Genomic DNA, 26047 nt, shown 5'->3' with positions numbered 1-26047 from the left:
AGGGCAACATGATCTCCTCAAGTATTCTGATGTATTCAAACTGATCCATGATCCCTCGTATGCGATAAATAGGCGTAACACCATGGTATGAAAAACATCCCCACATCATCATTTTGTACCACCATGCTTTACTGTCTTCACAGTGTACTTTGGCTTGAATTCAGTGCTCGAGGGTCGTCTGACATACTGTCTACGGCCACTAGACCCAAAAAGAACAATTTTGCTTTCATCAGTCCACAATTGTTGAGCCATTTCTCTTTGGACCAGTCAATGTGTTCCTTGGCAGATTTTACCCCATTCAGGACACGTCTTTTTCTTAACAATGGGACTTTGCAAGGAGTTCTTGCTGGTAAATTGGCTTCACTTAATCATCATCTGTACTCACTGGTAACTTCAGATGTTGCTTGATCTTTCTGGAGGTGATCATTGACTGAGTATTTGCTATTTTGGCTATTTTTCGATCCTTTCGAACAGTAGTTCCACTCTTCCTTCCGCGTCTTTCAGGTTTTGGTTGTCGCTTCAAGGCATTTGAGATCATTTCAGCTGAGCAGCCTATAATTTGCTGCACTTCCCTGTATGTTTTTCCTCTACAATCAACTTTTTAATCAAAGTACGCTGTTCATCAGAACAATGTCTGGAACAACCCATTTTACCCAGTATTTCAGAAGGAAATGTGCTATTACCAACCTGTGCAACATTTGCCACCCTCCTACCTTAAATAAGTCCAACACCATTAACCTCATAAATCAATGTTTTTAGTAGAAGTGATATTTCTACATAGCAAAAAAAACCAACAATTAGGACATGCATGCCGCTCATTCTGAGTAATCGAAGCATTGATTGAAAGGGGCTTGTTCAAAATAATAGCAGTGAGGAGTTCAATTGGTGAAGTCATTCATTTTGCAGAAGAACGGGTGTCAATTTTGGCCCTAATTTAAGGTAGGAGGGTGGCAAATGTTGCACAGGTTGGTCATAGCGCATTTCCTTCTGAAATACTGGGTAAAATGGGTTGTTCCAGACATTGTTCTGATGAACAGCGTACTTTGATTAAAAAGTTGATTGTAGAGGAAAAACATACAGGGAAGTGCAGCAAATTATAGCCTGCTCAGCTAAAATGATCTCAAATGCCTTGAAGTGAAAACCAAAACCTGAAAGACGCAGAAGGAAGCGTGGAACTACTGTTTGAAAGGATCGAAGAATAGCCAAAATGGCAAAGGCTCAGCCAATGATCACCTCCAGAAAGATCAAGCAACATCTGAAGTTACCAGTGAGTACAGATGATGATTAAGTGAAGCCAATTTACCAGCAAGAACTCCTACAAAGTCCCATTGTTAAGAAAAAGACACGTCCTGAATGGGGTAAAATTTGCCAAGGAACACATTGACTGGTCCAAAGAGAAATGGCTCAACAATTTTTGGAGAAATTGTTCTTTTTGGGTCTAGTGGCTGTAGACAGTATGTCAGACGACCCCCGATCACTGAATTCAAGCCAAAGTACACTGTGAAGACAGTAAAGCATGGTGGTACAAAATGATGATATGGGGATGTTTTTCATACCATGGTGTTACGCCTATTTATGGCATATGAGGGATCATGGATCAGTTTGAATATATCAGAATACTTGAGCAGATCATGTTGCCCTATGTCGAAGAAGAAATATCCTTAAAATGGGTGTTTCAACATGACAATGACCCAAAACATCTTGGTTACAGACAAACAAGACTGAGGTAATACAGTGTCCAGCCCAATCCCCTGACTTCAATCCCATAGAGAACTTGTGGGCTGACATCTGAAACACGTTTTTTTTTTTTTAGGCAAAACCCAAAATTGCAGAAGAACTGTGGAATGTCGTCTAATCATCCTGGACTGGAATACCTGTTCAGAGGTGCCAGAAGTTGGTCGACTCCATGCAACACAGATCTCGGAAACAATTGTTCTGCCACTAAATATTCGTTCAGTAATTTAAACTAAAGTGAAACCTCAAACATTTTCAGTTTATAGATACATTTTTTGAGTTTTTAAAGAAAAAAAATAGCACTGCTATTTTTCTGAACAGCCTAATATTCATTTTTCTTAACTTTCTGTAAAGCATGAACACAAACTGACTAAAGTATGTTAATGTTTTGATTTAGAATTGAAAGTGTAGTATTTTCAGTGCATTTGCATTTATGGAAATAAAAGTTATTATAATGATTTTGTGCTTTATTCACTTTTTTAAAATCACTGCTATTTTTTTGAACACCACTGTACATACATATAGATAGATAGATAGATAGATAGATAGATAGATAGATAGATAGATAGATAGATAGATAGATAGATAGATAGATAGATAGATAGATAGATAGATAGACAAATAAGGGTTCTTCTATAAGTTTCTGCATCTTTAAAACTCTATTTATTAAGAATTTCAAAAACAAATTACATCAATTGTCTACACAGTCACCTGCTGATGCATTTTTCCCAGTGTTGTACCAACTTTTAAATGCCATCAGCAAAAAATGTTTTTGGTTAAGTGCATATACTCTGATGCACCGCTGCTTTCACATCATCATCATCACATGAAAATCTTCTTCCCCTTAAAGCTTCTTTGAGCGGTCCAAAAAGGTGAAAATCAGATGGAGCTAAATCCCCCTATAACTCACTGTTTCCAACCAAAATATAAAAGTATATATATATATGTTAACTTAAAATACAACCCAAATAGCTGAGGGGTTCTTTGAAATCTTTAGTTCTTTGAAATCCAGGTCTTTAACAAATCCTAACCCGCAGAGCATTGCAACAACTAAAAAATTAAAGCGCACAATCAATCAATAAGTGCTGAATGTCAAGGACTTTCCTTTGTAGTCACCTGATCCAAACCCCATTAAGCATGTACAGGGGCACATGGCAGAGAAAGCCAAGCTTTCAGAAACGTCACAAAATGCTTTTTAAAATATTGTGAAATTACAAATCCATTATATAATTTGTGAGAAAACGTATTAAATCAGGTAAAATGCAAAACAGAGGCTACACAACAATAAACACAACACACTATGACATTACTGGTGTCTTTTTTCCTTTAAGCTATTTAGTAAGCCTTAATTATAAGGATTGCAGATTTCCGCTGGCAATCCTTCTAATACGTCCCACACTGTAAAGTGGTGCTAAAAAAATGAGGCTGAATTTTACGTACAGTCCTTTCACATATTAATGACAAACTATACAATCAAGTGTTGTGGTGTAAACCTCTACCTGTCGTGTTTAAACTCCTGTGCGGCTCTCAGCAGCTCTTGGATGTTCTTGGTGACCTGCTCTGTTTTCAGGATGACGTCCTCTGTGCAGGGCAGAGTGGGATCTGGTTCCCCTCCATCACTGCAGTCCTCCGCCCGGCTCTCCTCCTCACTGCTGCGGCCCAAACTGCGAGTACACACACAAAAATGGCACTTCCTGACATACTGTTAGACCTGTACAATGACAGCATGTTAGATTTATATAGACAAGCACTCACCCAAGTGATGTGTCATATGTTTGAGTGTTGTCGTAGTCACTGTCAGTACCGCTACCATGCTTCTCTAATTTAGGAGGCTAAAAAAAGACAAGAGCGCAAAACCAGCCTCATCATACACTTTATCTAAGTCACTTCATTCACATGAGTGTGTGCTATAAACTGAGTCTATGAATAAAACATTAACGTCAGCTCTCGGGCTTACTCACCATATATCGACCCACTTCCATAGAGGCTGAAAGGTGTGGTCCCCCATAGGGGGTGGGGCCTGCAGAAGCCCCTTTTCGAACCTAAAGATGGGCACAAGCAACATGTGCTTAGTCAAAAAGCAAGCAGAGAAGAAAGAGGGACCTCACAGAGTTTCCGAAAAGCTTCAGCTGAAGTCAATCAAGCACTGCAGTGATTCAATTACACTGCCAGGTTCAGTTTGTTACACTAAATCAATAAATCTAAATATTGTCGAAAGTTAAAATCAGAAAGACAGAAGAGCAGTGTTAAGTCAGGCTGGAAAAGTTCAGAACACATGAAGAAGTAAAGTGTATTCTGAAAATGTATGAGGGAGAAAGTGACACCAATAAAACACAATAAAAGCACACAAAATCCCCACACCCTGAAAGACTAAAGGAGAATTTAACCCTCTTTGAAAGTGTGTAAATCATTCTTTCCCACAAATGCCACCACCGAATCAGAACAAGACATAAACCACGAGTTAACATCAGACAAGATGGCTATATTTAGTCTAGCAGTAGTGTCATAATTAAGAAGCTTTTAAGTATAAAGTAGTATTTTAGAAACACTGTAGACATGCTGTCTGCATCTGAATCCAAAATCTTAAATTAATCATAATTAAAGCACTAAACTGTGCAGTCTTCACATTCTACCAGTGATGGGCACAATCATTTAAATAACAAAACACTTGTTATGGACCTTATAAAATAGGTCCTGTTAGCTTAACATTTCTATAACTGACTTCTAAACTGGTACTGAGCTTCAGATAGAAAAGAGGTTTTGACACAAAGTGATGTCATTTGCATGAGACACTTGGTTTGTGTTAGTACTGGGAAGACATGGTATGTGTAGGCTCCCAATCAAAACTGCTTTGAACTGAGACCTATTGGTTGTGACTGGTCCCAATATCACACACACTGTCTCTTCCCAGGTAACTCATTTGTTAGCTAGTGGCTTTTTGAAATTTCGAGATATCAACAACGTTCCAACTCTAAATCGTACAGCCCGTTGATGACACCTCGACTTGGATACAATTTTTGGATATGCACACCCGCTACGGCCGTTTTTTTTTTTTTTTTGTTTGGGTTTTTTTTTGCTCCATTCACTTCCATTCATTTTTTAACATTTTGAGATATCAATGCCGTTTCAACTCTAAATCGTACAGCCCGGTGACACCCCGACTTAGATACAGCATTTGGATACGTGAACCTGGCACCCGCCACGCCCGTTTTTTGCCCCACACATGATTGGTTGTGTCTGGTGGGAAAGGCTGTTGATTCAAAGCAATGGATGGTACCCTGCGTTTTTCAGTGGAACCGAATCAGGATAAAGCCCTTATTTTTCTTCCTTTAGGGTATACTGCTTATCATTTCTCTATCCTTATTATTTTAGTACACAACCAGCATTCCATTCAGCTTTCCAATTATTAAATAAAACTCTTATTAAAGAACTTAAGATATAATCTTAGGTGCCATTCAAAATTTCCAACAGGACTTGTGTGTTTTTAGACAGGACAATAAATACACTGGTGCTGCCAAATATTCTTTTTTGAATGTTAAGCAAAATGTATTACTTGTATTTAAATGCCCATTACTAGTTGTATTTAACTTGCCTTGACTGTTTTGTTAACTCGTGATTTGTATCCAGTAGTGACATACACTTGGTTACTAAAGGGTTACAGTGCAGAGAAAAGACCATTTTTATATTTCAGTCTGTTAATCAGACAATCAAGCACCTATACATTCCATTAACCAATGACTCATTCCATCAGCAGCTGAGCACAATACAAGCTCATTTTAGGACAGCCTCTCCTGGCAAATGAGCCGTAATTTCAGACACCAGTGATGGCATCATCAGTCCCTAACACTCAGCTCTCCTTCTTAATTGCATCTATTAAAAAGCAGTTCATGCTCCTGACCATGAACATTTTATCTAGCATCATCTCCATAAAGAAAGTGCAGATTGTGCTGATGGTCATGAGGTGGCAGTAAAGAGCAGAGTGCAGTAGTGAGTTAGAATCAGTGGTAAATACAATCACAGGTCTAAGCGAGTGCTGCCCAGGCAGAAGCGGCAGGCTAGAGAAAGAAAGGAAGGCTGACAGGTCAAAAAAGTTCAGGGTTCAGGCAGGCCGCTCACACTTACGCTGGAGCTGAGGGGCTGCAGGTGGCCGCTCAGGGAGTTCAGGGCTGGGCTGAGGGCTTTGGGGGTGGCAGAGCCGGGTTCGTACATTGAGAAGGCCTGCCGGTCCCTCCGCGGAAGTGCCGAGGACGGTGGAGTCAGGTTCGAGTCACCAAGACCAGCACCTCCACCTGGCCCTCCTCTGGCACCGGCAGGCCACAGGCCCGGCCCGCCACCCCCTAGAGCCCCTGTGTGCCCAGCCTGGCCACCCCGCAGGACAACATTCTCCGTCTGCATCCGTGAAATCTATGAGGACGAAGGGGTTTGGTAAGGGATCAGCCAGAGTCACAGACACACAACCACAAAGACAATAAACATGAGGAGTCATAGCAACACAAGGGCTAGAGGTACAAGTCAAGGCTGTATCATGCTGGCTGAACTAGGTCATACTGGGAACATAGATTATTATGGTGTGTGAGAGGGGAGTCATTCTCAGGGTAAGTTAAACATAAACTGTGATCACTTATGAATGGGTGTGTGTACTACAGACTTGTTTGGGTGTTGAATAAGCCTGTGATATTGTGCAGATGTTGTGCATGTGTGTGTGGATGAGAGCATGACCAGTATAAGTTATTAGTATTCTGTAATGATTTTACCGCCCACATGAATGTACCTCTTTTTGAAGCCTCCTCAGCTCCTCACTTAGATTGTTGTTGACTTTCATAAGCTGCTGAACTTTGGCCTCAGAGGAAGCCAGGGCTTTCTTTACCTCCAGGTACTCTTGTAGCGTGATGGGCCCATCCGACAGATCAGACGAATCCATGCTCTGATTACACACAAATAATTGAAAGGGGTTAGAATGAATGTCATTCATGGCATCATTTATTTGTACAAATTGTTTTTCACCCGATGGGGCACCCGGGTGGCACAGTGCAAAAACACAGACATGATTGGCTATTTGTTGGCGTGAGCAGACTAAACACATTCCAGATTGTTTAGACCATTACAGACCAATAGGTCGCAATTGCATTTACAGGCCGTGCATATTAAAATGCAGTTAAATGTTAAATCCTTCCAGTAATTAAGGGTTAATTAATGCAGTCACTTTTACATGACAGAACAGTGTGTATTATAAATATTTATACAACAGTTATTTCCAACCTTACAATCTGATTGGTTGAGAAGCGTTCTAAACGTGCTGATATTTGTGATAACAGAACAGCCTTTTCACACTACAACTGTATTACTCCGCTGACGCGTTGTCAGTAACGACAAGCTTCATGCACACAAGCCGCCGGTTGTTTTGTAGGCCTATTTGTGCTCATACACATCCAGAAATTGATAAAATGGATCACTTTCACATAACATTCGACCTGCAGCCCATTTGCCCAGACTCTGAAGAAGAGTGTGACAGCAAACGCACATCAAATTCTGATTCGGTAAACGCTGTTAGGTCGGCTGCAGTGACGGAAGAACAGCTGAATACGCTTTTTTTTCTAACTGCACAATGAACGGAAGTGAGCATTTACATTTACATTTTCAGCATTTAGCAGACGCTTTTATCCAAAGCGACTTACACAATGAGCTGAACACAATGAGCAATTGAGGGTTAAGGGCCTTGCTCAGGGACCCAACAGTGGCAACTTGGTGGTGGCGGGGCTTGAACCGGCAACCTTCTGTTTACTAGTCCAGTACCTTAACCACTGAGCTATCACTGTCCACTGAGCAGATTAACATATACAAATAATGCAATAACTCTAATAAATAACTAAATTCTTCTAAATCTTTTAATTCTTAATTAATTTTAAGCTTTTTCTCCTTTTCTTTTCATCTTCGCTTATTCATATTCGCTTATTATTTTTATTCCAAACTAGCGTGACTTTGTAGTGTTAAACTATAAGCCTTTTTTAGCCTACTGTGTTAAGGCAGGGTAGGGAATTTTACAGTTGCATAGCAGCAGCTCATTCGTTGTGGAACTACTTTTTTGGCGGAAGGTATTGTCAATATTAAAGCATATTCAATATGAAATTCAGGGCTTCTTTGATTTATTTTCTTTCTTTATTTTGTAAAAACTGTTGTATAAACTGTTGATGATCTACAGCACTCACCTTCGGTTCGTGCCTGCGACCAAATCACAGCCGTGATGTTATTCGCGATAACACACTCCCTCTCGTGTTCTATTGCTTATATATAAATAAAGTACATTTACATACACAAAATTGGTCTTGTGCAAAACTAAAGAAACCCTTTGTTTTCTTTAGAAACCCTCCACAACTGCTGGGTCATGGACCACAGGTAAGCTGCAAAGCATCCAACAGACTGAAGCCAGTGTGCCCACCATGTCTTAAACACAAAATTCTGTTCACAATTACAATCATATTCATGTTTACCACTTTAGAATGGACAGGGTCGCAGCGGGCCTGGTTCCACAGGGAAAAACCAATTATCTCGGTGAATACGCCCAACAGGCAGACAGCATAACTGAGATTTGAACCCGGATCTCAATGATGGTGGGCTAGCATAAGCCTTAATGAATAATCAAGACCTACCTATTTATCACCACTGTTTGTCACATTTATATGCAGAAATATTATTCATTTATTAAATAATATATCAAGAACAATGTGGCATGTGCAAAGGTAAATTTATTACATTTAAAAAGTAAATATAACATGCACTTAATTGTATGTTTATTCCTATAAAGCAAAGACCATCAGGATCAGAATGAGAAAGCAGCTTTGTTGCTACTCTTCCCAAGCTTCACCTAACCACTTCCTGTGTGCGCAGGGAGCATGCTCAGACGCTGCTTTCTTTTTCGAGCTGCAGAACAATAGCTTACTGACGGGAGCGCCCAGTAAGTACTGATGTCATCCCACAAATATGAGGCAGGGCTGCAGATTCTCTCGCAAGGCATGCTGGGACAGGCTGTAATCTGTGAGCAGACTCACTGCTGCTGTATAAATCACTTTATCTAAACCACTGACATGTAAAGCACTGAAAACTCAACCCGTTAAGCAGCTCCCTCCTCTGAAGATTCAGAATTATTGGGTTAATTCGTTTGCTACCTGCCCTCACATGTGTACTAGCAGGAAGGCTGACCTTGGCACGGTTGTTGCGCTGAGAGTTGGTATTGTTCTGCGCAGTCAGCTCACTGTCCGTGTCCTCATCGGAAGCTACGCTATCGTAGTCGTGTTGGTCATCGTCTGCCTGACCTGCGTCCAGGGGCTCTGAAATACACAAAAGTGTTAACATAAAGAGAAACTAATAAAAAATGCTAGAATCATCTCTCTGTTCATAAAATCCAGGATCTGTCCATTTCATTTAGTTTTCCTGCACTCCTAATTCTGTAGCCACTAAAAAACGCTATCGTCTAAGGCAGGGTTTTTCGAACCTTTAAGTGGGTCGCGAGCCAAAAAAATGGATTGCAGAGAAAAAGAATAATAAAAAAAAAATGAGTTTTAACAGACCCATAAACTTGTACACGAATGCCCCCTCTGACTCTGAATCAATGACTTTGACTCACCAACATTATGAAATCAAGTCCTGTTTATTACCTCAGATGCATTCGTCCCAGGCAAACACAAGAGTCCTGTACAGTCCTGTAATGCTTATTCTAAAACATGTATACCAAACATAAAATTATTATTGTATTATATTTCTAACAACTGCTTAATCATGGACTGACACTTGTTTCCACTGGGAAAAACTGCCTCAGAGGATTTTGAGTTGTAGTGATGCGAGGATTCGATCATCTATAGACTAAACTGAGTACTTTCTCAGAACAGACTGTTCAAACAAATGCTACCATGCGATCTACTAAAATGGGTAGCACTGTTAACAACAATTGGTTAACATAAATATATATACAAAAAATGCAGTTGGGACTTCCAAAGTGGGACCAAAGTGTCCATTGATAAAAAGCAAGCAGTAGCTTAAACACACTGTTTGCAGGGGAAAAATCTATGGCCTCTAGCTGTACACCTACAACATACGCTGACATGTGAATGAGAGGGCACCAAGATGCACTGTAAGACGTTCCAGCTCACACGTATGCTGGTAATGTAGTGGTACCAGATAACACAGGGCATTTACAGATGTGTTATGGAGTGCATGCCTTGACAGATTTATTTATTTATTTTTTAGGATTTTAACGTCATATTCTACACTTGTTTATTAGGATTTTAACGTCATGTTTTACACTTTGGTTGCATTCATGACAGGAACGGTAGTTACTCATTACACAAGACCCATCAGTTCACAATTTCAATGTAAAACACAGTCATGGACAATTTTGTATCTCCAATTCACAGAAAGGACCCGGACCGCCCCACCTGGGGATCGAACAAAGGACCTTCTTGCTATGAGGCGACAGTGCTACCCACTGAGCCACCCTCTTGACAGATTAAAGCTGTTTTGACAGCATATTAGCATATATAGCATCATTATTGATTCCTTAAAGCATCTGTCCTGTTTTCCTGTTTTGAGCTTGTTTCCAGATAGGCAGTCTCATTTTCAGCTATTTCAGATATTAAAACACACTCATAGAAGTTGATGCCATCCATCACTTTAGCACATGCCAAATGTATGTTTGTTTGTTTTTTTGTTTGTTTGTTTGTTTGTTTTTTGTTCAGCATGTCTGCCATGGAATTTGACAAACGATGTAAATAAAACTAAAGAAAATATTATCTTAAATATACAATGAAAATCACTTTTTATTGGATTTAATTACAGCCCATCGATTAAGAGCACAACGTGAAGCAGCCATTCATTCTTTTCACTGCTATCACTTTAATCTTTATTAATTTGCACACTGCAGCAATGATAATTTTAAAGTGTATTTAGTATCTTTACAACCTGAGGTTACACATCTGTCTCTCACATCTGTTTTAAAAGAAAAACAAGCCTCAAGGGGATTGTTAAATATAATAGAATAGAATAGACTGCCTTTGTCATATATACATATACAGTGTATCACAAAAGTGAGTACACCCCTCACATTTCTGCAGATATTTAAGTATATCTTTTCATGGGACAACACTGACAAAATGACACTTTGACACAATGAAAAGTAGTCTGTGTGCAGCTTATATAACAGTGTAAATTTATTCTTCCCTCAAAATAACTCAATATACAGCCATTAATGTCTAAACCACCGGCAACAAAAGTGAGTACACCCCTTAGTGAAAGTTCCTGAAGTGTCAATATTTTGTGTGGCCACCATTATTTCCCAGAACTGCCTTAACTCTCCTGGGCATGGAGTTTACCAGAGCTTCACAGGTTGCCACTGGAATGCTTTTCCACTCCTCCATGACGACATCACGGAGCTGGCGGATATTCGAGACTTTGCGCTCCTCCACCTTCCGCTTGAGGATGCCCCAAAGATGTTCTATTGGGTTTAGGTCTGGAGACATGCTTGGCCAGTCCATCACCTTTACCCTCAGCCTCTTCAATAAAGCAGTGGTCGTCTTAGAGGTGTGTTTGGGGTCATTATCATGCTGGAACACTGCCCTGCGACCCAGTTTCCGGAGGGAGGGGATCATGCTCTGCTTCAGTATTTCACAGTACATATTGGAGTTCATGTGTCCCTCAATGAAATGTAACTCCCCAACACCTGCTGCACTCATGCAGCCCCAGACCATGGCATTCCCACCACCATGCTTGACTGTAGGCATGACACACTTATCTTTGTACTCCTCACCTGATTGCCGCCACACATGCTTGAGACCATCTGAACCAAACAAATTAATCTTGGTCTCATCAGACCATAGGACATGGTTCCAGTAATCCATGTCCTTTGTTGACATGTCTTCAGCAAACTGTTTGCGGGCTTTCTTGTGTAGAAACTTCAGAAGAGGCTTCCTTCTGGGGTGACAGCCATGCAGACCAATTTGATGTAGTGTGCGGCGTATGGTCTGAGCACTGACAGGCTGACCCCCCCCACCTTTTCAATCTCTGCAGCAATGCTGACAGCACTCCTGCGCCTATCTTTCAAAGACAGCAGTTGGATGTGACGCTGAGCACGTGCACTCAGCTTCTTTGGACGACCAACGCGAGGTCTGTTCTGAGTGGACCCTGCTCTTTTAAAACGCTGGATGATCTTGGCCACTGTGCTGCAGCTCAGTTTCAGGGTGTTGGCCATCTTCTTGTAGCCTTGGCCATCTTCATGTAGCGCAACAATTCGTCTTTTAAGATCCTCAGAGAGTTCTTTGCCATGAGGTGCCATGTTGGAACTTTCAGTGACCAGTATGAGAGAGTGTGAGAGCTGTACTACTAAATTGAACACACCTGCTCCCTATGCACACCTGAGACCTAGTAACACTAACAAATCACATGACATTTTGGAGGGAAAATGACAAGCAGTGCTCAATTTGGACATTTAGGGGTGTAGTCTCTTAGGGGTGTACTCACTTTTGTTGCCGGTGGTTTAGACATTAATGGCTGTATATTGAGTTATTTTGAGGGAAGAATAAATTTACACTGTTATATAAGCTGCACACAGACTACTTTTCATTGTGTCAAAGTGTCATTTTGTCAGTGTTGTCCCATGAAAAGATATACTTAAATATCTGCAGAAATGTGAGGGGTGTACTCACTTTTGTGATACACTGTACATTAACATTTTTGGCATTTAGCAGACGCTTTTATCCAAAGCGACTTACAATTATGACTGAACACAATTTTGAGCAATTGAGGGTTAAGGGCCTTGTCAGGGGCCCAACAGTGGCAACTTGGCGGTGGTGGGGCTTGAACCAGCAACCTCCTGGTTACTAGTCCAGTACCTTAACCGCTGAGCTACCGCTGCCCGTGTACACGTGTAGAGTACAATTTCTTTTTTTCTTTTGGGAAGCTGGGGTCAGAGCGCAGGGTCAGCTATTGTACGGCGCCCCTGGAGCCGAAAGGGCCCAACAGTGGCTGAATGGCAGATTTAAGCTCTTAACCTTTCAACTGACAGCCCAAAGCTCTACATAATAGGCTACCACTATATTATGACAATTAGTAATCCAATAAGAAAACTTGGAGGCCTGGAAAGGCTATGAAGAAAATAATAAAAGCATTTCTCACCAGTGGGACTCGTCAGGCCTTTGCCTTGCTGCCGTCGTTTAGCGTCGCTAAGGATGTCGATAATAAGCGTAGCGAATTCCCGCGCGTTGAAGCGTGCCAGCTTTTGTCTGCCCTGGAAGTTGAACAGAAATTCAGGAAAACAGCAGCATAAGCTGTGACCTTTACTTCGATTTCACAGTTTCACCCAGTTCTTTTTAATAAATACATAAAAAAACAAATACAAAGTGTGGGGAGAATGTACGCTGTTAACGTGGCGGTTTCTGCAACACTGAACCACTGCATGTGGCTGAGAAGTCCATCCCTGAGTATTTATAAACAGTTCACTGCAAGCAGGAAATTTTCTGATCACTGCTTGGAAACTTAGAGCCACGGCAGGCTATTACATACAATGCGCTGGTGTATTGATGGCAGGAGTATAGAGAGAGAGAGAGAGAGAGAGAGAGAGAGAGAGAGAGAGAGAGAGAGAGAGAGAGAGAGAGAGTGAGAGCAAGCAATGGAAATGTTGAGTAAGGAAGACTACATCTGCAGGCCTTTAAACAGCTAGAAAAGGCACTGACCACGCTCACCTCTTTTAAAGCTGTGGCTGCTACAGGCTCTCTATCATTGTAAAACCACAAACTAATTTTAGACTTCAATTTGTATGCACCTCTCTTTCTCTCTGTACCACCCAGACTTCATCATGGCAGCTCTGCCCATCTCTTTCTCCAGATGTTTTTTTCTCCAAAAACCAGTTGCCACTGGGTTGCAATCTTACAGATTGTTTAATGACCGTTTGACTGAATCATGCACATTTAGGCCGACACTGAAAGCTTTCAGATGGCGTGCCACAGGCTGGTAGCTAGTAGCAACATGTGGCTATGTTATCGATATTCTCATATCACCACAAAAATACTGTACTACTTTAATGTAATATTGTTGATAGTAGTCTCACAGGACTAGATTTTTATTAATGGTGCATCAGAACACCTTCCAGAAGGGCACCCAATTGGCGCAGCGGGATAATCTGCTAGCACAACAGCACAGAGATTCTAAGCTTAAGGGTTTCGCATCCCGGCTCTTCTACCGGTCGGCTGGGCGCCCTCTATCAGGCACTATTGGCTAATGCCTGCAGTGGACAAAATTGGCCTCCAGTCTGCTGGGTGGGAAAGACTGGACTAAGGAGTGCGGTTTATCAACCCTGTGTAAGGACCTTGGTTGCCCAGGGCGCCTGAATATACACCCTTCTTGGACGCCGTTGGGGTCCCCAGCAGCGGATTGGCTATTCTAAAATGGGAGAAAAATGGGGTAAAATGCATAAAAAAAAGAGCACCTTGAACCTAGTCATATCCAATTACCTAGATATATTACTTCTCCCACAGCAGACCCCGACCCAGTCAGCGAAAAGCTGCACCTAACACACGCCCCTCCGACATGTGTGTAGTAGCTTGTTGCTTCTATTCACCTGCCAGAGGAGGATTCAGACAGGATTCTCGATTCTTGATTCTCCAAAGCATAGGTAGTAGGTGGTGGGTAGTTTTAGCCACCTGTATTGCTAACAGGTACATGAACCAATTAAATTAAATTCTATTAAGTTGATGCTTCCAGTTTGTGGCAACATGTTTTGTTCCTGAATGCCCAAAGCAAAGTCCTTTAACTGCACAGAGCCCTAACCTGAACACCTGAATGAATACCTTCGGGATGAATCGAAAATGTGATTGTCAGCCAGCCAGGCCTTCTCATCCAACATCAATGTCTGAACTCAGAGGAACTTATATGACTAAACAGGTACAAATTCCCACAAAATGTACAGTTTGTTCTTTTCATTCTAAATTGGCATGCAAAAACAATCATTATATAAATTACAACGTTTTTTAATTGTAGGAACATGTTCATGTTACCTGGTTGCGTGTGGCTGAATATTCAGGATTGACGGGCAGGAAAGGAACCGCACTCCTCTCTGTAACCAGTGTGCTGTGGTTTTGAGTCGTCAGCCAAACTGTGTGCAATAGGAAGACACAGATAATAATAAAACAATATTATACAGTACTAAAAGAAATGCTTCCATCTCCCACTCACTCACCCACATGCGCTTCATATTCTACTGAGATCAGCAGTGTCTGTAAGCACAAGTAGCCTGCCTCTCTGTTGCTAGTGTATAATTCTGGCGTCCTTTGCCTCCTAGCTAGCCTTGCTTACCTGTAGAGACTCAGCCTGCCACTTGAGCATGCTACAACTCCTGCCTTGCCCAAGAAGAGAAAAACTGAGTGAAAAGGCAGAAGGAAAGGAAGAGGAGGAGGAGAGGATTCAAGAATTCACTACCTACTTGCTTATGCTTTTTCTCTCCTCCCTCCCCACCTCCTCCAGTTTCCCTCCCTTCTCTGCAGCTGGGCTGACCAGCCAGTGCCCTTCTATAGCATGTGTTTCTACAGCATGAAGTTGTCTGGGGAAAAACTGACTGTCTGACTGGGAAGAGACTCACTGCCTGGCATTAATGATGGATATTCATTTATTTTAAAATCTATTGTAAATATGTACTAACATTTTAAAAACATTTCTATTGTTAATATAAACATTTTTTGTCCAATTTTGTATAATTACTAATGTGCCTGAGCAGTTACAAAAGCATTTCACTGCCAGTTGTACTGTGTACCATGTGACATACTTTGATTTGATTTGAAATACCAACTAAGGATGAAATTACATTATATTTATTGTTTATTTAACGTCATGTTTTACACACATTGGTTACATTCATGACATGACAGGTCACTGGTTACACAATATTCCTCAGTTCCTCTCAGAGGAAACCCACATGGAAGAACATGCAAACTCCCCACAGAAAGGACCCGGACCGCCCCACCTGGGGATCAAACCCAGGACCATCAGTCTGTGAGGTGAGTGCTACCTACCAAGCCGCCCCAGGATGAAATGATATACATGAAAATAAAGAATTGATGTGATCATTCCACCAAGAAAAAAGTTATAAAAATATAATATACATATAAATATAATATACAAAATATAATATACATTTATTCCTGGCAGACCAGAGCCCACAAGACGAGACATGAAAGAAAGAGTCCAGAGATGTCTATAACCAGCCCATGACCAAACCAGATATTTAAAAAAAAAAACATAGACACATACTTGGCAACTTTTGTTCTGGTGTGTGATCTACATCTTAAAAAATTGGGCGCATTCACATGAGAAGCGGCAAAACCGCTTTTGTGCTGGCTGTGCCGTTGTTTCCTATGTAGTGTGGCGGTGCTGCTTAGCTTGCCGTTGGGCTTGTGATTTTTGTGCTTGCAGTTAGTCTGATTGAACTTTGACCCAGTTTGCCGCTGACCTGTTTAAAGCTCCTCTAATGAGATGAACTGTTTGATATGACATGGTAAAAGTGACTCAGTCAGTACGAACAATGCTTAACATGAACAATACTTAACATGACATTGTATTAAAACAACGACCAAAGAACTCAAATAGTGGAGAGAACTTATGAGCAGTAATAATTAAGAGAGGTTTAATATGTTAAACCACGTTAAGCTTTTTTTAGACATTATAGACTCCCTTGAAAAAGCTGATTCTCACAATTTCTCAGCACCCTGAGCTATAACAAGTTTAAAAGTGAAACAGTGAGGAAAATCCAGCTAAACACAGATACATGTGGATGCTTTCAGAGTAAATCTGATGGTTATGCCACACAAATACAGATTCATCTTATATTCATATTCGCACGTTGCTGACGTTTTACCGCACCACTCAAGTCAAGCGCTAAACAAAGCGGCAATTTGTGCCGAGGCTCGGGATGAGCAAAGTACAAAACACTTCTTATGTAAATGCCCCCCTTAGGGTTCTGTGTACATTTTCAATACAGAAAAAAGCAGCAAAAAAAAAAGCACATACCTGCATCATTCTCCCTTCTGTCTACTTCATCATACACATCCATGGCCAGCTCTTCGAACAAGCGGTTATTTAGCTGTGTGTGACAAAAACAATACATCAATACACGGCATTGAAATTCAAAAGACTGAGAGTAAAGTACTGAGACAAAGTTAAGTAAAAGCACAAAGGTTAGCAGAAACAGGAGACGGGTGTGCAGACAGGAGCACACACAGCAGGCATTTGGAAGAAGCACTGCAAACCAACAAACAGATACTAGACCTAAGAAACTAATTCATTGTGTTTACACTGAATCCCTGATCCTGTATGATCAAAATCAGTTCTAATTAAAGGTACACTCCAACACTTTCCAAATTTCTATATTTACCTAATATAATTTTATTTATTTATTTATTAGGATTTTAATGTCATGTTTTACACTTTGGTTACATTTATGACAGAACAGGTAGTTCCTCGTTACACAAGATTTATCAGTTCAAGTCTAATGTCAAACACAGTCATGGACAATTTTGTATCTCCAATTCACCTCACTTGCACGTCTTTGGAATGGAGCTTCCCACAAAGAAAACCAATAATTCTTTTTATGAATAAGAAGCTGCTGGATCATGAGTGACAGCGCTTACAGTCAAGCAATAAAAAATTGTCATAAATTGTCAGGCTGATAAATTGTCAGGCATTAAAAGAGTCATTGGCAGGCCGCTCAGGTGGAGCAGCAGTAAAAACACACGCTGACACCAGAGCTGGGATCTCAAATACATCGTATCGAGTCTCAGCTTGGCCTGCCGGCTGGGCTGAGCACCCACATGAACAACGATTGGCCTGTTGTTCATATAGGGGCGGGGCATTAGCCAGATAGGGACTCTCTCATAACTGATGCAACTACGACCTCTGCTGGCTGGTTGATGGCGCCTGCACAGAGGCAGGGAAAACAGTGTGGATCAGGGTGTGTCTCTCCGTACACAGAGCTGATCCGCAGCTGATCTCGTCTAGTGTAGGTGAAAAGATGCATACGGCTGCTGCCCACGTGTCGGTGGGGGGCGTGGGTTAGCTTCGTTCTCCTCAAATCAGAGCGGGGGCCGGCATTAGTGGAGATGAAGTATGACGCAATCGAGCAATTGGACGCACTAAGTCGGGAGAAAAAAGGAGAAAAAATGCATAAACAAAATATATATATATATATATATATATATATATATATATATATATATATATACAGTGTATCACAAAAGTGAGTACACCCCTCACATTTCTGCAGATATTTAAGTATATCTTTTCATGGGACAACACTGACAAAATGACACTTTGACACAATGAAAAGTAGTCTGTGTGCAGCTTATATAACAGTGTAAATTTATTCTTCCCTCAAAATAACTCAATATACAGCCATTAATGTCTAAACCACCGGCAACAAAAGTGAGTACACCCCTTAGTGAAAGTTCCTGAAGTGTCAATATTTTGTGTGGCCACCATTATTTCCCAGAACTGCCTTAACTCTCCTGGGCATGGAGTTTACCAGAGCTTCACAGGTTGCCACTGGAATGCTTTTCCACTCCTCCATGATGACATCACGGAGCTGGCAGATATTCAAGACTTTGCGCTCCTCCACCTTCCGCTTGAGGATGCCCCAAAGATGTTCTATTGGGTTTAGGTCTGGAGACATGCTTGGCCAGTCCATCACCTTTACCCTCAGCCTCTTCAATAAAGCAGTGGTCGTCTTAGAGGTGTGTTTGGGGTCATTATCATGCTGGAACACTGCCCTGCGACCCAGTTTCCGGAGGCAGGGGATCATGCTCTGCTTCAGTATTTTACAGTACATATTGGAGTTCATGTGTCCCTCAATGAAATGTAACTCCCCAACACCTGCTGCACTCATGCAGCCCCAGACCATGGCATTCCCACCACCATGTTTGACTGTAGGCATGACACACTTATCTTTGTACTCCTCACCTGATTGCCGCCACACATGCTTGAGACCATCTGAACCAAACAAATTAATCTTGGTCTCATCAGACCATAGGACATGGTTCCAGTAATCCATGTCCTTTGTTGACATGTCTTCAGCAAACTGTTTGCGGGCTTTCTTGTGTAGAGACTTCAGAAGAGGCTTCCTTCTGGGGTGACAGCCATGCAGACCAATTTGATGTAGTGTGCGGCGTATGGTCTGAGCACTGACAGGCTGACCCCCCACCTTTTCAATCTCTGCAGCAATGCTGACAGCACTCCTGCGCCTATCTTCCAAAGACAGCAGTTGGATGTGACGCTGAGCACGTGCACTCAGCTTCTTTGGACGACCAACGCGAGGTCTGTTCTGAGTGGACCCTGCTCTTTTAAAACGCTGGATGATCTTGGCCACTGTGCTGCAGCTCAGTTTCAGGGTGTTGGCAATCTTCTTGTAGCCTTGGCCATCTTCATGTAGCGCAACAATTCGTCTTTTAAGATCCTCAGAGAGTTCTTTGCCATGAGGTGCCATGTTGGAACTTTCAGTGACCAGTATGAGAGAGTGTGAGAGCTGTACTACTAAATTGAACACACCTGCTCCCTATGCACACCTGAGACCTAGTAACACTAACAAATCACATGACATTTTGGAGGAAAAATGACAAGCAGTGCTCAATTTGGACATTTAGGGGTGTAGTCTCTTAGGGGTGTACTCACTTTTGTTGCCGGTGGTTTAGACATTAATGGCTGTATATTGAGTTATTTTGAGGGAAGAATAAATTTACACTGTTATTTAAGCTGCACACAGACTACTTTTCACTGTGTCAAAGTGTCATTTTGTCAGTGTTGTCCCATGAAAAGATATACTTAAATATCTGCAGAAATGTGAGGGGTGTACTCACTTTTGTGATACACAGTGTATCACAAAAGTGAGTACACCCCTCACATTTCTGCAGATATTTAAGTATATCTTTTCATGGGACAACACTGACAAAATGACACTTTGACACAATGAAAAGTAGTCTGTGTGCAGCTTATATAACAGTGTAAATTTATTCTTCCCTCAAAATAACTCAATATACAGCCATTAATGTCTAAACCACCGGCAACAAAAGTGAGTACACCCCTTAGTGAAAGTTCCTGAAGTGTCAATATTTTGTGTGGCCACCATATTTCCCAGAACTGCCTTAACTCTCCTGGGCATGGAGTTTACCAGAGCTTCACAGGTTGCCACTGGAATGCTTTTCCACTCCTCCATGACGACATCACGGAGCTGGCGGACATTCGAGACTTTGCACTCCTCCACCTTCCGCTTGAGGATGCCCCAAAGATGTTCTATTGGGTTTAGGTCTGGAGACATGCTTGGCCAGTCCATCACCTTTACCCTTCAGCCTCTTCAATAAAGCAGTGGTCGTCTTAGAGGTGTGTTTGGGGTCATTATCATGCTGGAACACTGCCCTGCGACCCAGTTTCCGGAGGGAGGGGATCATGCTCTGCTCAGTATTTCACAGTACATATTGGAGTTCATGTGTCCCTCAATGAAATGTAACTCCCCAACACCTGCTGCACTCATGCAGCCCCAGACCATGGCATTCCCACCACCATGCTTGACTGTAGGCATGACACACTTATCTTTGTACTCCTCACCTGATTGCCGCCACACATGCTTGAGACCATCTGAACCAAACAAATTAATCTTGGTCTCATCAGACCATAGGACATGGTTCCAGTAATCCATGTCCTTTGTTGACATGTCTTCAGCAAACTGTTTGCGGGCTTTCTTGTGTAGAGACTTCAGAAGAGGCTTCCTTCTGGGGTGACAGCCATGCAGACCAATTTGATGTAGTGTGCGGCGTATGGTCTGAGCACTGACAGGCTGACCCCCCACCTTTTCAATCTCTGCAGCAATGCTGACAGCACTCCTGCGCCTATCTTTCAAAGACAGCAGTTGGATGTGACGCTGAGCACGTGCACTCAGCTTCTTTGGACGACCAACGCGAGGTCTGTTCTGAGTGGACCCTGCTCTTTTAAAACACTGGATGATCTTGGCCACTGTGCTGCAGCTCAGTTTCAGGGTGTTGGCAATCTTCTTGTAGCCTTGGCCATCTTCATGTAGCGCAACAATTCGTCTTTTAAGATCCTCAGAGAGTTCTTTGCCATGAGGTGCCATGTTGGAACTTTCAGTGACCAGTATGAGAGAGTGTGAGAGCTGTACTACTAAATTGAACACACCTGCTCCCTATGCACACCTGAGACCTAGTAACACTAACAAATCACATGACATTTTGGAGGGAAAATGAGAAGCAGTGCTCAATTTGGACATTTAGGGGTGTAGTCTCTTAGGGGTGTACTCACTTTTGTTGCCGGTGGTTTAGACATTAATGGCTGTATATTGAGTTATTTTGAGGGAAGAATAAATTTACACTGTTATATAAGCTGCACACAGACTACTTTTCATTGTGTCAAAGTGTCATTTTGTCAGTGTTGTCCCATGAAAAGATATACTTAAATATCTGCAGAAATGTGAGGGGTGTACTCACTTTTGTGATACACTGTATATAAAAAAGAGACCCTGGCCAAAAATGGCAGCTTAAAGGTCACTTATTATTACATAGACCAGGAGAAAGCTGAATCTGAAGAGCTCATTTCTTGCACACTAGTCACTAAGTCTATGCCAATGTAGAGCTTGCCTGACCATGTACAGTGTCACCCATGTTTCAGCAGCTTCTAATTCATGGCATACCTGTTTTCTTGGTGGTTAATGGGTTCAATCTGACAATCTAAATACAGATGCTGTCAAACTGGCCTTATTTACACGAGCACAAAAAATACAAACTATAGTATTAATTACCAACCACAATATGATGAAGTTGTTTCACAATTTATACATTTATTCTTTTTCATGTTGTTTTTTGAATTCTGGTCAGGTTTCCCTGTAATCACTGGGTGCTCACACCCCCCAGAACATAGCCACTCATGTCTGTAAGAAAACACCGAACCTTCCAATAACACAGTTAAACCCTGTATCCCAGCAGTAGTGGGATGCTTATGCAATGTACTACTGTACCATCGGAGTGAACGCTGTTCAACAATTAATAATCAGATTTACTGTATGTCCAGCAATAAAACAAGCTAGCACACCAGTGCTGACTTCTCAGTTCTGCTACCGACAGACTGGGCACCCACACGAACAATGACTGGCTCATTCGTAGGGAGGGTGCCGGAGGGGATTCCTCATAACTGATGCAATCACGACCTCTGCTGGCTGATTGATGGCACATGCACAGAGATGTGAGATAATGTAATCAGGGTGTGTGTCTCCATACACAAAACTCATCCACATATGAACTGGCCTTGTGCAGGTAAAAAGTGCAGTCGGCTACTGCACACGTCGGAGGGGGCGTATGTTAGTCATGACTCTCCACAGTCAGGAGTGGAGGTCAACATAAGTAGGGAGGAAGCGAAATGCAATCAGGTAATTGTAAGTTTTTAAGACAAATTTGTAAAAGCACAGGTTACAAACTTATTAATAATAAGCTGCACTATTGCCTTTAATAGACACCCATTTATTAGATGCTAGAGACACGTGACACGACTCTCTGAGCAGCACTCTAAACACTCACCGCTTGGAGCTTCTTCTTGGCAGCCTTCGCTAGTTCAGACAGGTCCAGGCTACACAGAGACAAAGACACAGACACAGGAGTAAAAGGACACCAGAAGCATACAGACAGGGAAAGATGAGGAGAGAGTGGGTAGGAAAAAAACATAAGGGTGAATGGATGGAGCATGGCATCAGTCAAGGGAGGTGTGAGGGTCAGGAGGAAAATGAAACAGACGAAACATCAGCACCAGTCCTGGGGTTGGCTCAGGTTTCTCTCAAACACAGCAAAGCATGACTGCTGACGGAACCGGATGAATTCATATCAGGTTGTCTGAAGGAAAACTGAAGGTTCAAGGGTATTCAGATTCAGTTTTTCCAGACTTGGTGCTCCGTTGGTCTGCCTCATTTTTTCCAGACCCAGGGATGAAGGAAAGATAAAAAAAAGAAGGAAAGCAAAAAAAACTAGTTATGGAGAGGGAATGAGAATAAGGAGAGGTACCTCTGCGTCGGGCACTTAGGGCGAGCTCTGCCTCCAGAAAGCGCAGCAGGATGGAGAGAACAGAGAACGAGTAAGACAGGCAGTTAAAAAAGGGTCAGGGCACATAGACAAACAGAGGGAGAGCAGGAGAGCCAAGTGAGAAAGAAGGAGAGAAAGAGGGAGAGAGAGAGAGAGAGAGCAGGAGAGAGAAGGGTTGACCCCATATCAACACTCCTGCAGTACAGGTCAGTTGTCTGTCAGATGGCTTTCATTTGGCAATAGAGTCTATTTATTGTAAACTGAATGATGGCATGGCGCGACCTACTGGCCAGCGGACTTAAAAACATTCGCTGGCACAGAAGCTCGGTGTCATGCGAATGCTGGGAGATACAGTGGTAACCTTGTTACTCAACGTCCCCTAAACTCGAAATCTTTGAAACGTACACACGAAAACTAACACAAATATAATATAAAAACACTGAAATACAATTAAAAACAGTTAAAATAATGGGGTCGGATGGGGTCTCTCTCTCATGACTGGTGCAATTACGACCTCTGCTGGCTGATTGATGGCGCCTGCACAGAGATGAGAAAAGAGTGCCCTCAGGGTGTGTCTCTCCGTACACAACGCTGAGCTGCACTGCACTCGTCAAAAGTGTAGGTGATAAGATGCATACGGCATGCTGCCCACGTGTCGGAGGGGGCGAGGGTTAGCTTCGTTCTCCGCAATCAGAGCAGGGATCGGCATTGGTGGAGAGGAAGCATGACGCAATCGGGCAATTGGACGTGCTAAAAAGGGAGAAAAAGGGGAGAAAATGCATAAATAAAATATAATAAAAAAATAAAATAATAAAAAAGATCGGCCGACTGGGCACCATCTAGCGGGCACAATTGGCAGTGCCTGCAGCAGACAAAACTTGGCCACTGTGTCTGCTGAGTGGGAAAATGACTGGACTTGCTGGGTGGGGTCTTCAAATGCTGTGCAAGGACCCTGGTTAGCAGACCGAGGCGCTTGTGCAAAAAGTGGATGAGCCTCATGTGCGAATCCATTAAAGTACGGGTGTAAAAGTAGGGGTCTGCAAGGACTGCAAATGCGTCAGAGGGGGCATGAGCAGGCAGATATAACCTCCTTTAACGGCACAGCAGCGCAAAAGCGGTTTTGCCGCTTCTCATGTGAATGCGCCCTTACTGAACTCGCTAAGGAATATAGTATTCCAAGATCTCCACGATTAAGAAACATAAGGAGACAATAGATTTTCAATTGTATTTCAGTGTTTATATTATACTTGTGTTATTTTCAGTGTATAAGTGTCAAAAACAACCCCATTATTTTACATTAGCCTAAAATATATGCAGTTCCACGAGACCTTAGAACGCATTAACAGGTTTCCCATACTTCTCTATGGGAAAAAATACCTTAAAACTCAACGTCTTTTAAACTCGACACACTCCCAGAACCAATTGACGTTGAGTTTCCACGTCAAGGTACCACTGTAATTGAAATAAAAGACTCCATGCAAAGACAGATCAGCATCATACTATCAATGAAACCACTACATTCAAATAGAAACAAGTCTACTTCATTATCTGTCCTGCACATAGACACAGACTATGCGCACCTGTCTGCCATCTGAGGAATGATATAATGTCCGTTCTTGTGATCTGCAACACAAAGTAAGATAAAACATGAGAAGTACTTAGGATATGTGTTTATTAGGTAGTGGAAAAAAAGTGTGGTGTGAGGTCATCTTCCGGTCAGCTCTGGAGGACAGGGAGTTTACCTGGACGCCGGCCGCACAGGTAGAAGGCCAGTCGGTCTGTGAGCTCGTATTGACATTCCACCAGTCGCTCAGCTAGCTCTACCTGACCCGCTTGCCTGTATGTCAAACACATAATAAGGCAGATTAGACAAAAATATAAAATCAATATTTCAATTTTGCATCGCAAGATTTTGTTTTGCTGTTTGCTTTAAAAAATAAAATAGATAAGTCAATAAAAATTTGGACATATTAGTATATTTTCTTTTTCTCTAGGATCTAGTTGGATCCAATTACTCAGACAAAACTCCTCTACTGCAGCAGACCCCAATCCTGACCGAAAAGGGCCATACCTAACACACGTACCCTCCAAAACATTCTGTAGCCAATTGCTTCTTTCACACAGGGATCAGTAAGGGTGCATTCAAATAAGAAGCAGCAAAACCACAAACCTCTGCACAAATCACCACTTTGTTCAGAGCTCGGCTTAAGTGGTGCGGTAAAACGTCAAGTGCACCACGACATGAATCTGCCTTTGTGAAAAATAACCATCAAATCCACTCTAAAAGCATACATGTGTATCTATGTTTAGCTGTATTTTTCTCCTGTTTCACTTTTAAACTTGTTATAGCTCTGGGTGCTGAGAAATTGTAAGAACTGGCTTTCTTAGAGAGTCTAAAACGCTTATCGTGGTTTAATGTACTAAAACAACGACATATGAACACTAAACCTCTCTTAATTATTAATGGTCACAAGTTCTCTCCACTAATGGAATTCCTTGGTCGTTGTTTTAATACAGTAAGTCACGTTAAGTGTTGTTCATACTGCTCGAGTCGCTTTTACTACAGAATGTCAAACAGTTCATCTGATTGAAGGCACTTTGAAAAGATCAGCGGCAAAGTGGGTCAAAGTTCAATCAGGTGAACTTTGTGCGGCACACAAAAAAAACGCTAAGGGAAGCACAGCGGCAAACCAAACGGCACTGCCACACTCCATAGAAAACAATGGAACAGACGGTTGTGGTTTTGACGCTTCTCATGTGAATGCGCCCTAACATGCATTTCACCCACTAACTTCCATTATTCATCATCTCTGTGCAGGCGAGAAGGTCCTGGGTTTGATCCCCAGGTGGGGGAGGTCCGGGTCCTTTCTGTGTGGAGTTTGCATGTTCTCCCCCATGTGTGCGTGGGTTTACTCCGGATGCTCCGGTTACTTACACCTGTGACTGACACAATGCAGGCAACTGAGAGTTAGGGGCCTTGTTTAAGGGTCCAACAGTGGAATCTTAGTGGTGGTGTGTATTGAACCAACAACCTTCCAATGACTAGTCCAGTATTTTAAGCACTAAGCCACCACTGCTGCTTGAATCACTCTTCTCACTTGACTGTACAGGTATGAATTTTCACTAACATGTCTGGACAAGTTTTTACAGCTTAAATCCACTCCAGTGATGAAACAAATCAGGAACACATTTTTATTTGCAAGGTGAGTGATTTAATA

General features: G+C 42.1%; 1 protein-coding gene across 2 annotated transcripts in view; it reads right to left on the bottom strand.

The window, feature by feature from the left end:
* The window catches only part of git1 (G protein-coupled receptor kinase interacting ArfGAP 1), a 44228-nt gene that overhangs the window by 4609 nt on the left and 13572 nt on the right, over positions 1-26047 (bottom strand). Inside the window, exons 7-19 of one of the 2 annotated variants that reach the window (XM_063017387.1) lie at positions 24572-24666; positions 24410-24452; positions 22812-22838; positions 22335-22383; positions 16777-16849; positions 14772-14869; positions 12895-13006; positions 8932-9059; positions 6506-6658; positions 5857-6138; positions 3696-3776; positions 3490-3566; positions 3234-3398 (exon numbers count right to left, since the gene is read on the bottom strand). In XM_063017387.1, the coding sequence (XP_062873457.1) occupies positions 3234-3398; positions 3490-3566; positions 3696-3776; positions 5857-6138; positions 6506-6658; positions 8932-9059; positions 12895-13006; positions 14772-14869; positions 16777-16849; positions 22335-22383; positions 22812-22838; positions 24410-24452; positions 24572-24666 (1383 nt within the window). The remainder of the gene's footprint in view (positions 1-3233; positions 3399-3489; positions 3567-3695; positions 3777-5856; positions 6139-6505; positions 6659-8931; positions 9060-12894; positions 13007-14771; positions 14870-16776; positions 16850-22334; positions 22384-22811; positions 22839-24409; positions 24453-24571; positions 24667-26047) is intronic. The other variant, XM_063017388.1, reaches the window with a different exon arrangement.

This window comes from Trichomycterus rosablanca, chromosome 20 (assembly GCF_030014385.1).
Source record: "Trichomycterus rosablanca isolate fTriRos1 chromosome 20, fTriRos1.hap1, whole genome shotgun sequence".
Lineage (NCBI taxonomy): Eukaryota > Metazoa > Chordata > Actinopteri > Siluriformes > Trichomycteridae > Trichomycterus > Trichomycterus rosablanca.
The sequence above is the reverse complement of the archived record's forward strand: the minus strand, read 5'-3'. Positions and strand labels throughout refer to the sequence as shown.